The 17,027-nt window shown below is 41.0% G+C and overlaps 1 protein-coding gene across 1 annotated transcript in view; it reads right to left on the bottom strand.

Moving 5' to 3' along the window:
* CPNE4 (copine 4) overlaps nucleotides 1-17,027 on the bottom strand; it is a 624,067-nt gene that overhangs the window by 187,439 nt on the left and 419,601 nt on the right. The window contains exons 4-5 of the mRNA XM_069565947.1: nucleotides 5,863-5,934; nucleotides 3,132-3,206 (exon numbers count right to left, since the gene is read on the bottom strand). Of these exons, the coding sequence (XP_069422048.1) occupies nucleotides 3,132-3,206; nucleotides 5,863-5,934 (147 nt within the window). The remainder of the gene's footprint in view (nucleotides 1-3,131; nucleotides 3,207-5,862; nucleotides 5,935-17,027) is intronic.

The raw sequence follows: 17,027 nt of genomic DNA, 5'->3' as shown, positions 1-17,027 counted from the left end.
ATGCTCCAATTAAAAAATTTAAAAAAGGAAAGACCACACAGCTTTCACTGGCTTCTCTTGGAATGATATCTCAAGCTAGCCACCATATAGAAAATGTGATAAACCTAAGACCACCATGAAGGCACTCTGACTGACCAACCTGGTGGAGCCCAGCCTTCCAGCAATCCTATGTGCCAAGCATGTGAGTAAAGCTCTTCCACCAGCTGAGTATAACTGAGTGAACTCTTTTTAATTTTATTAGTTATTTATTTTTGACTGTGCTAGGTCTTTGTTGCTGGGCACATGCTTTCTCTAGTTGCAGCAAGCAGGGGCTACTCTCTAGTCCTGGTGTGCAGACTTCTCACGGCAGTAGCTTATCATGTTGTGGAGCATGGGCTCTAGGGTGCATAGGTTTCAGTAGTTATGGTTCACAGGCTCTAGATGTAGGTTCCTTAATTGTGGTGCTTGGGCTTAGTTGCCCCACAGACTGTAGAGTCTTCTTAGACCAGGGATTGAACCCACATCTTCTGCACTGGCAGGTGAATTCCTAACCACTGGACCACAGGGGAAGTCCCTAACTGAGTGACTTCTGTCAATGTCATAAGGAACAGAAGAATTGCCCAGTTGAACTCTGCCTGAATTTCTGACCCTCAAAATGATGACATAAAAAAAAAGTAGTTGTTAATCTAAGTCACCAGGTTTTGAGGTAGCTCGTGATGCAGCAATAAATAACCAGGCAGCAGTGTCTTGGTGAAAATCATCAGCCCTTGCTGAGCCTCTGTTTCCTGAAGAGGTTGTGTGAGCTGATCTTCGTGGTGTCATCTTGCTCCTCATCTCTACGATTTCTCTCCATCTCAGACCATTCACCTCCTAGTCCACGTTGGAGCAATGACCTGCTTTGTTATGAACAGGGCCCACTCCTCTCTGGGTGACAGTCTGGGAAAGACTCCACCTCATTATAGAGGACCTGCGGTCTGTGGCTCCAGGTCATTGGGGTCTCAGTAGTGAGCAATCAACACAGTCCAGGGTGGGCACAGCCATCGAGAACCGTGGTAGGTGTGGATAGGGATCTTTCAGTTCTGTGAGCAAGTGCTCATTTGGATGAAGGGAAACTGCTTATACACCTGAGAGCTGATGGGCCCACTGACAAACCCCCACTTCCCTTTGTTCTGTAACATAAATCAGTTGGAGTGTGTGACTAAGTGGAAAGAAGTCATGAGAAGCCATAAAGTGAGTAGTTTAAAACTGCTACACACTGACCCTTTGGCTTATAATGTCCCCAGGTAAGATACTACAAAGGTGTCTGGTGAATTATTCTGAAACTTGAAGATGAGGGAGAGAAAGAGCCTGATAATCACAGGAAGTGAGTGGTAAGATCTTACACCCCATTGACACCATTGCACTCTATAGTTCCCAGTACCTCGTTCAGCTAATGTCAAAAGGTGACAGTTTGTGAAAGTGTTACACAATCCACTCAGGATAACAAAAAAAATCCAACTATAATTTCTTCTTAAGAACAAAGTCTTTCTTACTATTTCAAGGCAGAATGGATTACTCTTTTCAGGACACTCTGATTATGTATCATCCTCCTATAGCTTTAGTATCATTATGTCATTTGTTATTTAAATTGATGTGTTACTTGGATGGTGAATTACAGGTTTTGGATATAAGAATGGTTCCAAGGATGCCCATTTCCCACCAACAGATGCATGACAAACACATGACGAAGGTTTGGCAAATGAATGATGAAGGAGTGAATCAATGAACCGATAGGAGAGTGAAATAACGAACACATAATTAGGCTGAGTACTCTTTGTGTGTGAAAATGAACTATGCCAGGATATGAGCTGCTGCTTAATACTGTGGGGAGCTGTGAAAAAAGTTTTTCCTTTTTCTAATGCCTACAAGCAATTGTTTGAAAAAGTAGTGCCATATCACCAAATCACCTGTTGTATGCTAGTAAAATGGAGTCCTCTGTAAATACACTGGTGGATATGACATTATAGTTGGAGAGGAAACATTTTTTTACAGGGGTGGAATCCCTAGGATTTTTCCTATATATACAAGGCTAACATGGCCTGTGACTGCATGGAAATTGTGAGATATAACCAAAAGAGTACAGATGGAAGTCAGGCTGACCTGGGACTGAGTCTTCAGGGTTACCATCAACTAGCAGGGTAACCTTTGGCACGTGTTTTGCAGACCTCCCACTCAGGGAATGTAACAGCGCTTTTGTACTCCGAAATCCAGTCCTGCCCTCATTCCGAGGCCAGGCTGCACATGGGCTGCTCCTAGCCATTGCTGCAGGGGCTATAAAGGCACTGATGGGAGACACACAGGACTCCTTTCTGGCTTCCTTAGACTTCCTTCCTTAGAATCTTCTTAGAATCTTCTTTAGAACCTTCCTTAGACTACGTGGTGTTGCAGAAACTGCCACCCTCTTTCCCTCTCGTCTTTACTTATATTCAGACGTGCATTGTGGCCTGTCTGCTCTCCTAGATTTCCTTCTCGTACTCCCTACACAGGCATTTCTCCTAATACAATCCTGCTTGCATCATTAACTCTTTCTTGGTGTCTATTTCTTGGATTATTTGAACTAACACATGGAATGACTTTAGACAATTACTTCATCTTTGAATCTGCTACTTCATATGTAAAACAGAGTTAATAATACCTGTTACATGGATGCTATAAGAATGATTAACTGTGATCATGCTTGAAAAGCTCTTAACCCCATGCCTGCAAATATGATGCTTTAAAAATGCCACTTTTATTCCCTTTCCCATCTTCTTTTTCCCTTTGAAAAGTTCCTAGCAGTCAGTTTAAATCACATTCACCTGTGCCATGTGACTTGTAGCACTTGGGAACAAATGAAGTTTTAGTGTAATACAATTGTGTTAATTATAAATTAAATTAATTATAATTATTAATTATAAACTTAATTATAAAATTGTTTTAATTATAGTCCTTCCTTCTTCTCATTAACTGCTTCTCAATTAGGCGGAAGTCTTACTTTCCATACTCTCTGAAATCATTGATCTGTTGAATAATGTGAGTTGAAAGGGAAAAAATAGCTTTGAGGGGAAATCTTATTAAGCTTTGTGTACTAGCTTTATTACTTTCTTCAGTAATGCTGATGCCAGACACTTTACCTTGTCATCCAGTTTCCGTGCATTGAAGGCAAGTTCAACATAGTCATCATTACCAGATAATTCCTCAGCAATCACCTAAAGGAAAAAAGCATTCATCAGGAGCAGTTGCAGTTGGATCACTCAACCCAGGGATTCATGAACAATTTAGCTCGTGTTTGATCCAAAAATCAACAAAGACTGACACCTGCCATGGAGTGTCCCACAATCCAGTGAATGTGGCACAGCATCTCAGGTGTACAAGGGAAGTCCCTAGAACAAACCACAGAAGATAAGGAGACCTCACTGGTGCTGAGCATGAGAACATGAAATATGGGGTGTAAGCTGGAGGAAGAAGTTTTAGAGGAGTAATTAGGGAGAGCTTCTCCTTCAAAGGCCACACAGCACTGAACAGCACATCCATACATAATTATACATATTTTCTTCTTTGGGAAGTGACCAAAAACAAGGAGCAGGCAGCAATATTTCTCTGCTGTTTTCTACCAGACCCACAAGGACTGTGAAATAAACTGGTCTGTATGGCCCTTCCAGACCAAAGGTTATAAGGTCATCAAAGAAAATTCTAATTGCAATGCTTCAGAAAAGACTGTCTCTGGGCTTTTTGAAATGGAGAGAGAAAGAGGAGGGGGGAGAGGGAAGAAAGAGAACAAGGATCTAAACCCTTAACTCCAAAGAACAGAGAATTCTTGACAACAACTTTGACATAAGTGAAGAGATAATAGTATCTAAAAGCCTGTTTCATAAAAAGATCACTTCCTAATACTGAATAATGACTCTTAAACCCTTGAAGCAGAAATTGATGGGAAAAGAAGGAGAAAAACAATGACAACAACAAAATATAGGACCAATGTAGTTGCATATAGGTTAAAGTACTTCTAAGTCGTTAAGACGTCACTATGCATTCAGAGGCCATAATGCCTCTGACCTTGTGGACACCCTTATCAAAGTTATTATGAGTTTTTATTAAAAAAGTTATTATTGAGTTTTAATTCAATTTTATCTCCATTCTATCTGAGCTAAACTTTTTCATTATGAATTGCATTCATCTGTTTGAGTATACATTGGTAGCCTCTGGAAATTTTTATTTTATGTATAAAATTAAAGCTAAAAGAGCTATCTAAAATGGGAAGGATCCCTCCAAAGGTGTAAGCACCCGAGGAGTAGAGAACATGGGTCCAGACAAAATGCAAGTCATTCTTGAGTTTTACAGCAAAAACTCAAGAAAGACTTGATAAACCAGGAATCATCATATTTAGGTTGTTCATTTGATTCTCTTTTGTCCCTTACTGCCTCTTACACTCCACTTGAGTATGGTCTTCAACTATCCTGTGTTACAGACACCTTTGTAAAGATGATGAAAGTTATGACTTTCATCTGCAAAGCCTAGAAAAATGTGCACATATTTTCAAGTGTTTTCCAGAAGCTATGGAAGTTGTTCTGACCCAAGAATCCAAGATCAAGAGGAGTTTTTAAATATTTAAAATTAGGAAGGAGATTGAGTTTTTATGGGCTGTGTAGAGAAAGGAAATTTCCAATACTTCTTAGAGAAAAGGTGGGAAGATGAGCTTTTGTTTTCCTGGGAAGGAACCATGGCAGATCTCATAACTGGGTTCACCATCCCAAGTCTTTTCTAGGACCATGAGCTTTGGGTGTGAGCTTTTTAGAGCACCAGTGGCATGGTCAAAGACCATTTGAACCATTTGTTCATGACTGAAAATGGTAGTCAAGAAACAGATCTGATATGACTGCATCATTTAAAATATCCAAACCAATAAACAGCTAAGTTCTTGTGAGAACTGTCCTAACTTTCACCAGTAGAAATGAAATATTTTTGAATTCTTCCTTAAAAAATGGATTAATTTTTTTTTTAATGAATAGGTCACTTTTGAGTTAAAAAGGAATGTTCAAAGAACTTAGGTTTTTCACCTAAGGCAATTTGCCTTGCAAGCAACTCAAACTCTTCTGGCACTTTTTAAACCTATTATTATTTTTTGCCCATACAACTAAACGGTTAGACTACATTATCTTTCTCAGGAACTTCAATACAAGATGCCAAAGTTTTAAATCCTGGAGTTCTTCTTGAATACTGCATGTTTTATTTAGAAATACTTCCAGTTTTGCCCAAGAGAACATTCTGTAACGACAGAAATGCTCTGTAATCTGCACTGTCCAGTATATGGATCTACTGAGCACTCGATATGTGGCTAGTGTAAGGAATGCCTGTTTGCTTTCATTTAATTTTAAATAATTTTAAGTTGAAAACGGCTACCAAATAGAACAGCACAGCTCCAAACTATCATATTGAAAAGAAGAGTTAAATGCTGGGCTCTCTGATCATTAGGCAACAGACCAGACCTTGGACTAAATGCTATTAGATGTTTTTTTCTCAAGAAACTGAGAAGCTGGGATAGGTAGCTTTGATAATTTGAAACTGCCAGACAATTTCATATTCTTACTATGATCGATAACTTCTTTCTTTGTTCCCTGCTAAAACCTATATTTAATTACAGAAGTGCTTAGTTGAAGTGAATGGCCTCACTTTCAAATCTTTTTTCCTACAATGAAAAGGTCAAAATTGTATTATTAGGAAGGAGAAAGATTAAAAAAAAAAAAAAAGAGGTGACTGGTATAGCTGAGCAGTTATGGGATCAACCCCTAACATCCAGAGGATCAGCTTCCCATGAGGCTGGGTTGGACCAGCAGGCTCCATTTGGGCACCTGAGGGAGGGCTTACCGTGATGGAAGATTTCCCTGCTGTGTTTCCATGCTTCAACAAGGATTTGGACAGCTTTCTCTGGGAAACAATCTGTATGAAGGAAAAACAAGGTGGAGATACTAGTCATATACTTGCAGGTATGCACTTCAGTATTTTTCTTAGAGAATTCTACATTTGCAGTTCTCCTTTAAATTATGACATCAATGTCCACTTATTTTCCAAGGTTTTTCCATAAGCCTCTGCTAAATACAGGTCATTCTCCCCTTTCCTCTTACAGCCCGAGCTGTGTGAGTGAAGGATTACAGATAATTTAGTCACTTAGGAGGTGGCTTAATCACTGCAGACATTTATATTAAAATTAGACAAAACATGTTAGATATGTAAATTAAGATAAAGGAGATGAAGTTTCAGAATGATCTCAAATTAGCACTAAAACCTCTGTGCAGAGTGGGGGATGGGGTGAAGGAAGGAAAGAAACTCAAGGTCTAAATATATACCTTCTGTATCTATAACCTCTAGAGTTCTATTTTTAATATATTCATTATGAAGCTTTAAAGTAAGTCATCAGGAGACTGATGTTCAGACAAGCCAAAAGGAGTAATTGGGATCCTCTCCACAGTTCAGTGTCAACTAAAATCATCAGTCCACTGGGAGTTATTCTAATTAGAACCCACCCCATCCCCCTCTTGTTTTATTTTCTGGAAGGGAAAGATGGCAAGGCATTGAGGCCCAGATGTACCCAATGATTCCTAAAGGAAACGAGGCTTAAAAGACTTGAGCAAAAGCCATGCTCTCAGGAGGGAGAACAAAGTTCCCAGCTGTTGGTGGCACTTTCTATCTGCAATGGCCCCAGTGATCCTTGCTTCCTGGTGTTCTTGCCTTTGTGTAATTCCCTCTCCTGAGTGTTGGGTGGATCCAGTGATTTGCTTCTAATGAACAGAATACCACAAAAGTGACTGGATATCACTTCGAAGTTTAGGTTCTGAAATCACCATGACTTCTTTCTTGCTCACCATCTCTCATTCTCTGTCTTAGAGTCCTTGCTCTGGGGAATGCAGGATGCTAGGTTGTGAATAGCCCTCTAAGAGCAGCCCACATGACCAGGAATTGATGTCTCCACTCAACAGTCAGTGAGAACCAGAAGCTGATCTGCAGCCACATAGGTAAGCACGGAATAGGTCCTTCCCACAGGTGAGCTTTGAGATAACTGTACCTTGACAATAGCCTGTGAGAGACACTGGTCCAGAGGACCATTGCTGCAACTCCTGACACACAAAAACTGTGAGATAATAAATGTTCGTTTTTAAGCTTTCAAGTTTTGGGGTAATCTTTGACGCAGGAATCAGTAGAAGTACACATAAGATAGGGAAGAAGATCACCGTGAAAAGTGGGGGCATAACCTTATTCTCTGAAATCCTTATTTTGTCTCTGTGTTAGAGCAATATCAAGAGTGTGCTAATATCCAATGCAAAAAAGTTCAGAGAACTTCCCTAGGCCAAGCAGATTGAACTATCCTAATGTTCAGTTTGCTATCCTCTGAAGAGGAAGGCATGTTTCTGTAAAAATTCACCAGTGATGATGATGAGGATGACATCAAGGAAAACAATGGGAGCTCCCATGTAAGAACACAGATTATGTGTCAGATGCCTTATTCATTCCAAAAATAATTATTTAGCCCCTATTGTATGACAAACTTGGTGCTGTGCCCTAAGAATAGAGTGGTAAGCAAAGTCAGATACAATCTCTGACCTCATGGAGCTTACATTTTTAATAGAGGAGATAGCAATAAACCAGGGCTTCCCACGTGGTGCTGCTGCTGCTGATGCTAAGTCACTTCAGTCATGTCTGACTCTGTGCGACCCCATAGACGGCAGCCCACCAGGCTCCCCTGTCCCTGGGATTCTCCAGGAAAGAACGCTGGAGTGGGTTGCCATTTCCTTCTCCAGTTCATGAAAGTGAAAAGTGAAATTGAAGTTTCTCAGTTGTGTCTGACTCTTAGTGACCCCATGGACTGCAGCCTACCAGGCTTCTCCATCCATGGGATTTTCCAGGCAAGAGTACTGGAGTGGGGTGCCATTGCCTTCTCTGTCCCACGTGGTGCTAGTAGTAAATAACCTGCCAATGCAGGAGGTGTAAGAGATGAGGGTTTGATCTCTGGGTCGGGAAGATCCCCTGGAAGAGGAAACAGCAACCCTCTCTAGTATTCTTGCCTAGAGAATCTCATAGACAGAGGAACCAGGCAGACTATTGTGCAAGGGGTTACAAAGAGTCAGGCGTGACTGAAGCAACTTAGCACAAGCACAAGCAACAAACAAAATGGTCAAACAAATATAACTTGTCACAAAGGAGAGATGTACTGGCCATGGTGGGGATGATGAATGGGATAATTGAGGGCGAACCATTTATAAATCTCTGGCAACAGGCCAGGGGAGAGGTAACCGTGACTGTGGAGATGGAGAGAAAAGACTGGGTTTAGGAGATAAATGTAAAATAGTCAAAATTTGGAAATGGATTGAATATGGAAAGAGTGGGAGGCATCCTAAAGGCATCATTGAATCAGACAGAAATGCCCTTCATTGAGTTGAGTCAATGAAGAGGATATTAAATTGGAAGGCAAAGAACACACTGGAGTAGGTTGATGACGAGAAAAAGAGGAAGGAAGTGGATAAGAAGATAATTCTTTCAATAAGTTTTGCTATATACTAGGGAAGAGAGAATAGACCCTGTGGGGAAGGAGAAATTCAGTAAGGTTTTTGTCTTAGTGGTCACTATGTGGCTAACTTTACAGCCCTATGAATTTGGTAGTATTAGTTTCTTTTGATAGAGGAGCAAAGTTGGACCCAGAGAGTTTAAGTAACTCTCCTATGGTTATGGAGATAAGAGAGGATGGATGTAGCTGGGATTTGAACCTGAGTCTAACTCCAGAAACTGATTTACAGTTACATTATGGATTTATTGACTATGCCAAAGCCTTTGACTGTGTGGGTAACAATAAACTGTGGAAAATTCTGAAGGAGATGGGAATACCAGACCACCTGACCTGCCTCTTGAGAAATCTATACGCAGGTCAGGAAGCAACAGTTAGAACTGGACATGGAACAACAGACTGGTTCCAAATAGGAAAAGGAGTACGTCAAGGCTGTATATTGTCACCCTGCTTATTCAACTTACATGCAGAGTACATCATGAGAAACGTTGTGCTGGATAAAGCACAAGCTAAAATCAAGATTGCCGGGAGAAATATCAATAACCTCAGATATGCAGATGACACCACCCTTATGGCAGAAAGTGAAGAGGAGCTAAAAAGCCTCTTGATGAAAGTGAAAGAGGAGAGTGAAAAAGTTGTCCTAAAGCACAACATTCAGAAAACGAAGATCATGGCATCCGGTCCCATCATTTCATGGGAAATAGATGGGGAAACAGTAGAAACAGTGTGAGACTTTATTTTTTGGGCTCCAAAATCACCGCAGATGGTGACTGCAGCCATGAAATTAAAAGACACTTGCTCCTTGGAAGGAAAGTTATGACCAACCTAGATAGCATTTTAAAAAGCAGAGACATTACTTTGCCAACAAAGGTCTGTCTAGTCAAGGCTATGGTTTTCCAGTGGTCATGTATGGATGTGAGAGTTGGACTATAAAGAAAGCTGAGCACCGAAGAATTGATGCATTTGAACTGTGATATTGGAGAAGACTCTTGAGAGTCCCTTGGACTGCAAGGAGATCCGACCAGTCCATTCTAAAGGAGATCAGCCCTGGGTGTTCTTTGGAAGGAATGATGCTAAAGCTGAAATTCCAGTACTTTTCCCACCTCATGCGAAGAGTTGACTCATTGGAAAAGACTCTGATGATGAGGGGTTGGGGGCAGGAGGAGAAGAGGATGACAGAGGATGAGATGGCTGGATGGCATCACTGACTCAATGGACGTGAGTTTGAGTGAACTCTGGGAGATGGTGTTGGACATGGAGGTCTGGCATACTGTGATTCATGGGGTCGCAAAGAGTCGGACACGACTGAGTGACTGAACTGAACTGAACTGCACTGAAGGAAACGCCTAAAAGAGATTCAGAAAATGTCCACAGTGGGGTTTGTACTACATGTGTTTGCTTTCAAGCCCCAGATCTCATGTTAGTGCTTAAGTCTCAATGTGTAAGCATAGAGAAGATGGTAAATAATTAAGTTAAACCTTATTAAGAATGAAGTAATCTAAAGACACTGGATTTGGTTAAGCTCACTGTGGCATAATGACTAAGAACATAGGTCTTCCATTGTAAATATGTAAAGTATTTTCTTTATCCACTCATCTGTTGGTGGATATGTATGTGCATATATATAAGATATATACATTAATATATATGTATATAATGGAATATTACTCAGCCATAAAAATGAATGAAATTGGGTCATTTGTAGTGATATAGATGGACCTAGAATCTGTCATATGGAGTGAAGTAAGTCAAAAAGAGAAAAACAAATATTAACATGTATATATAGAACCTAGAATAATGATTCAGATGAAACTATTTGCAGCTTAGGAGTAGAGACACAGATGTAGAGATTGGACATGTCGACACAGGGTGAGAAGGAGAGAGTGGGATGAACTGATAGAGTAGCACGGACATATATATACTATCGTGTGCAAAATAGCTAGCTAGTGGGAAGCTGCTGTATAATACAGAGAGCTCAGCTCGGTGCTCTGTGATGACCTAGAGGGGTGGGATATGGGGATAGGGTGGGAGGGAGGCTCAAGAGGGAGGGAATATATGTGTACAGATAGCTGATTCACTTTGTTATACAGCACAAATCAATACAACACTGTAAAACAATTATATTCCAATAAAAGAACATAGGATTTTTATGTATAGCTATCAATAAAATAACATGAAAAATTCAGATGATAAAGGAATTGGCTTTCCTTCCCATAGTTAATTTTTAACCCAAGCTCCTCGCCTTTCCCACCCTATCATTAAGAATGTTTCAGTGTTTTTAGTCTTATTGGCAAAATCATTATCCCCCTTACCTCATTCCCAGATTATCACTCGTTGTAGAAAAGCTACCATTTCCTTTTTTTTTTTTTTTTTTACTCGAAATAAACCAAAACACAGAACACAACCAGTAAAACAACATTAGGAAGACTTTCTCTCCAGGGGTGTTTAAGTAGGGGGGTAGAGGGGAAGATGCACGAATAGATGACAAAACAAGAGTTATTGATAAGAAGTAGTCAGGCAATATTATGCCCCGTTCCCAAATAAATCTGGGCTCAGGAATACTTTGGTTAGGAATTCCCTGTAGTCCAGTGGTTAATAATCCACCTTGCAAAGCAGGGGATGCAGGTTCAATTCCTGGTTGGGGAACTAAGATCTCACATGTCACAGAGCAACTAAGTTCAGATGCTGCAACTACTAAGCCTGTGCACTCCAGAGTCCATGCACCACAACTAGAGAATCCGTGTGCCTCAACGAAAGAACCCACATGAAGCAACAAAGAAGCCATGTGATGCAACTAAGATATGACATGATAAAACAAATTTCAAAAAATATTTTGGTTCAGTGTCATTGTGTTCCATCCGCATTTGTTACCCATTCCAATAGCTCCCAATGACCCCAACAATCCTCTCGGCACTTAGATGATCCACGCACTGCATTGCCAGGTGTTGGTAGATTGCTTTTACAGATTGTGTCTTCTAAGATCCACAATGTCTTTCTTCAAGGAACACCAATTATGATCTTAGGTCTCTCTTCTCACTTCTATTTAGCCAGTAAGTTAATTCAGTCACTCAGTCATTTCTGACTCTTTGCGACCCCATGGACTGCAGCACACCAGGCTTCCCTGTCCATCACCAACTCCCACAGTTTACTCAAACTCATGTCCATCAAGTCGGTAATGCTATCCAACCATCTCATCCTCTGTTATCTTCTCCTTCTGCCTTCAGTCTTTCCCAGCATTAGGGTCAATTCCAATGAGTCACTTCTTCACATCAGGTGGACAAAGTATTGGAGTTTGAGTTCAGCATCAGTCTTTCCAATGAATATTCAGGACTGATTTCCTTTAGGATTGACTGGTTGGATCTACATGCAGAAGACTCTCAAGGGTCTTCTCCAAAACCAGAGTTCAAAAGCATCAATTCTTTGGCACTCAGCTTTCTTTATAGTCCAACTCTCACATCCATAAATGACTACTGGAAAAACCATAGCTTTGATTAGATGGACATTTGTTGGCAAAGAAATGTTTCTGCTTTTTAGCATGCTGTCTAAGTTGGTCATAGTTTGTCTTTGAAGGAGCAAGCATCTTTTAATTTCATGGCTGCAGTCACCATCTGCAGTGATTTTGGGGCCCAAGAAAATAAAGTCAGTCACCACTTCCATTGTTTCCCCATCTATTTGCCATGAAGTGATGGGACCGGATGCCAAAGATCTTAGCTTTCTGAATGTTGAGGTTTATTTTTTTCAATTTTTTTTCATTGATTTTACATTTTTATTTTTACTTTATTTTACTTTACAATGCTGTATTGGTTTTGTTGACTTTTCAACCAACATTTTCATTCTCCTCTTTCACTTTCATCAAGAGGCTCTTTAGTTCTTCTTCGCTTTCTGCCATAAGGGTGGTGTCATCTGCATATCTGAGGTTATTGATATTTCTCCTAGCAATCTTGAATCCATCTTGTGCTTCATCCAGCCCAGCATTTCCCATGATGTACTCTATATATAGGTCAAATAAGCAGGGTGACATTTTACAGCCTTGACATACTCATTTCCCAATTTGGAACCAGTCTGTTGTTCCATGTCCAGTTCTAACTGTTACTTCTTGACCTGCATACAGATTTCTCAGGAGGTAGGTCAGGTGGTCTGGTATTCCCATCTATTTCAGAATTTTCCACAGTTTGTTGTGATCCACACAGTCAAAGGCTTTGGTCTGTTCAATAAAGCAGAAGTATACGTTTTTCTGGAACTCTCTTGCTTTTTCAATGATCAACGGATGTTGGCAATTTGATCTCCGGTTCCTCAACCTTTTCTAAATCTAGCATGAACATTTGGAAGCTCACATTTCACGTACTGTTGAAACCTGACTTAGAGAATTTTGAGCATTACTTTGCCAGCTTGTGAGATAAGTGCAATTGTGTGGTAGTTTGAGCATTCTTTGGCATTGCCTTTCTTTGGGACTGGAATGAAAACTGATCTTTTCCAGTCCTGTGGCCACTGTTGAGTTTTCCAAATTTGCTGACATATTGAGTGCAGAACTTTTACAGCATCATCTTTTAGGATTTGAAAGAGCTTAGCTCGAATTCCATCACCTCCACTAGCTTCATTTGTAGTGATGCTTCCTAAGGTCCACTAGACTTTGCATTCCAGGATGTCTGGCTCTAGGTGAGTGATCACACCATCGTGGCATACCGTTTCTATCCTTCATTGTGTCCATCTTTGCAAGAAATGTTCCCTTTGTGTCTCTAATTTTCTTGAAGAGATCTCTAGTCTTTCCCATTCTATTATTTTCCTCTTTTTCTTTGCACTGATCACTCAGGAAGGGTTTCTTATCTCTCCTGGCTATTCTTTGGAACTCACCATTCAAATGGGTATATCTTTCCTTTTCTCCTTTGCCTTTAGCTTCTCTTCTTTTCTCATCTATTTGTAAGGCCTCCTCAGATCACCATTTTGCCTTTCTTTTTCTTAGAGATGGTCTTGATCACTGCCTCCCATACACTGCCATGACCCTCCATCCATAGTCCTTCAGGTATCTAACCCCTGTCTATCAGATCTAATCCCTTGAATCTATTTGTCCTTTCCACTGTATAGTCGTAAGGCATTTGATTTAGGTCATATCTGAATAGTCTAGTGGTTTTCCCTACTTCCTTCAGTTTAAGTCTGAATTTGGCATAAGGAGCTCATGATCTGAGTCACAGTCAGCTCCCATTCTTATTTTTGCTGACTTTATAGAGCTTCTCCAAATTTGGCTGCAAAGAATATAATCAATCTGATTTCTGTGTTGACCATCTGGTGATGTCCATGTGTGGAGTCTTCTCTTGTGTTTTTGGAAGAGGGTGTTTGCTAGGACCAGTGTGTTCTCTTGGCAAAATGCTGTTAGCCTTTCCCCTGCTTCATTTTGTACTTGAGGGCCAAATTTACCTTTTACTCCAGGTATCTCTTGACTTCCTACTTTTGCGTTCCAGTTTGCTATAATGAAATGGGTATCTTCTTTTTTTGGTGTTAGTTCTAGAAGGTCTTGTAGGCCTTCACAGACTCATTCAACTTCAGCGTCTTCAGCATTACTGATTGGGGAATAGACTTGGATTATTGTGCTATTGAATGATTTGCCTTGGAAATGAACAGAGATCATTCTGTCATTTTTGAGATTGCATCCAAATACTGCATTTCGGACTCTTGTTGACTCTGACTATGAAGGCTACTCCATTTCTTTGAAGGGATTCTTGCCCATAGTACTAGATATAATGGTCATTTGAGTTAAATTCGCCGATTACAGTCCATTTTAGTTCACTGATTCCTAAAATGTCGATGTTCACTCTTGCCATGTCCTGTTTGACCACTTCCAATTTGCCTTGATTCATGGACGTAACATTCCAGGTTCCTATGGCTATTGCTCTTTACAGCATCAGATTTTACTTTCATCACCAGTCACATCCACAACTAGGTGTTGTTTTTGATTTGGCTGTGTCTCTTCATTCTTTCTGGAGTTATTTCTCTACTGATCTCCCATAGCATAGGGCACCTACTGACTTGGGTAGTTCATCTTTCAGTGCCCTAACTTTTTGCCTTTTCATGCTATTCATGGGGTTCTCAAGGCAAGAATATTGAAGTGGTTTGCCATTCCCTTCTCCAGTGGACCATGTTTTGTCAAAACTGTCCACTATGACCCACCCACTTTGGATGGCCCTACACATCATGGCTCATAGTTCCATTGAGTTAGACAAGGCTATGGCCCATGTGATCAGTTTGGTTAGTTTTCTGTGATTGTGCCCTCTGATGTGTAAGGATATGAGGCTTATGGAAGCTTCCTGATGGGAGAGACTGACTGAGGGGGAAACTGGGTCTTGTTCTAATGGGCCAGGCTAGGGACTTCCCTGTAGCTCAAATGGTAAAGAATCTGCCTGCAATGCAGGAGACCAGGGTTCGATCCCTGGGTTGGGAAGTTCCTCTGGAAAAGGGAATGGCAACCTACTCCAGTATTCTTGCCTGGAGAATTCCATGGACAGAGAAGCCTGGCAGGCTACAATCTATGGGATCACAAAGAGTCGGACACGACTGAGCAACTAACACAACTAACACATGCTCAGTAAATCTTAAATCCAATTTTCTGTTGATGGGCTGGGCTGTGTTCCCTCCCTGTTGTTTGACCTGAGGCCAAACTGTGATGGAGGTACCTCCTTCAAAAGATCCCATGCATGCCCTGCCGAACTCAGTGCCCCTGACCCTGCAGCAGGACACCATAGACCTGTGCCTCTGCTGGAGACTCCTGGACACTCACAGGCAAGTCTGGGTCTGTCCCTTATGGGATCACTGCTCCTTTCTCCTAGGTCCTGATGCACACAAAGTTCTGTTTGTGCCCTTTAAGAGTCTGTTTCCCCAGTCTTGTGTAAGTTCTGCCGCTCAATGGTGGGATTAATGGCTACATCCTCCAAGAGTGCTTATGCCATATCCAGGTCTGCTGCACCTAGAGCCCCTGCCCCTGTGGTAGGCCACTGCTGACCCGTACCTTTACAGGAGACACTCAAACACAATTCTGGCTCAGTCTCTGTGTGGTCTCTGGTTCCTGGTGCACACAAGGTTGGTGCACACTAGGGCCCTCTGAGCGTCTCTGGTGGGTAAGGGGTTTGATACTAAATATGATTTTGCCCTTCCTACCATCATGCTGGGGCTTCTCCTTTGCCATTGGACACGGGGTATCTTTTTTTGGTGGAATCCAACATTCTCTAGTAGACAGTTGTTCAGCAGCGAGTTGTTGTTTTGGAGTTCTCACAGGAGAAGAAGAACTTATTTAGAAATGCTAACATTTCCATTGGTAGGACCTGAAAAGAATGCTACCATGTACCACCTCCTGCCTTTTATGAATGCTAGAAAGACAAGCAATATCCCAGAAAATATTCCTTCTCAAGAAATGGGCCTTTGCGTACATAAAGTGGCTAAACAAGCAGGTATTCAAACAAACTTATTTTACAGTTCCAGGCCTCCATCTTAGCTCCAAAAAATGAGTAACAATTAAAGTCTCAAACCTCTCATTGTAATAATGATTGACAATGAGTTGCTGTTGGCATTGCCATTTTTAGGCATTTGGGCTAGAACAGTAGGATACCCAGCAGGAGCAATGATCTTTGAAGAAAAGCCTATTCATGCCAATCCCCATCTCACACAGGCTTTGTTGCAACTGAAGCAACTGCATCAGACTCAAGAAAAACCTTTGGTCTTGTCAGAGGATGAAGGAGTTTGAATGACAAGGACTCACCCTAGTCCAAGCTGACACTGATGCCAATAAATAGGCAGTATTTAGCACAGGGCTTAAGGGGATGCACTTGTCAGAAGTCCTCTGAGTTGATTCTTCTCACCCTAGAGTGGGGTCTCAGCTGCAATCCTGAGAAAGGTGAAGTATAGGGGGAGCACATACTCTTATTAGCAAAGTCAGATCAGAGGGACATTACGACCGTTAAGTCTCTGATCTGCATTCACACGTGAATCTATGGAGGAAATGCTTCTCTCCTTCTGAAGTGAACAGTATTCTAACAGCAGGTATCCTCATTTTTTAGGCAAGTCCACTATTTCACTTAGATAAATGGAAAAAAATCCAGGTGAATAAAAAAATTTTTGGTCAATATTTTAACATGTATATTCAGCTGGATTTGCATACAAAGGCTTTCAAAGCAGTCATTTTGGGGACTAGACAGTTGTTTTTCATGAGCTCCTTTTACTGAAAATATCTTCAGACCATTTCTGGAAATTTCTTTAGGAATTTATTGCAAAACAAACATTTATTTAACATCTTTTCTGCGCTAGGTGCTGTTCTGAGACAACAGAGGTGGACAGATGAGAACATATTTACAATACAGGACAATCACACCTCTGTTAGCCAGAAATGAGAATGCCCAAAGCATGTGTTGGCTTCCAGTGGCTTTACTACTCCCAGGTAATAAAGAGTCTTCCTGCCAATGCTGGATACATGGGTTCAATCCCTGGAACAGGA

Source organism: Ovis canadensis, chromosome 1 (genome assembly GCF_042477335.2).
Source record: "Ovis canadensis isolate MfBH-ARS-UI-01 breed Bighorn chromosome 1, ARS-UI_OviCan_v2, whole genome shotgun sequence".
NCBI classification, from domain to species: domain Eukaryota; kingdom Metazoa; phylum Chordata; class Mammalia; order Artiodactyla; family Bovidae; genus Ovis; species Ovis canadensis.
The sequence above is the reverse complement of the archived record's forward strand: the minus strand, read 5'-3'. Positions and strand labels throughout refer to the sequence as shown.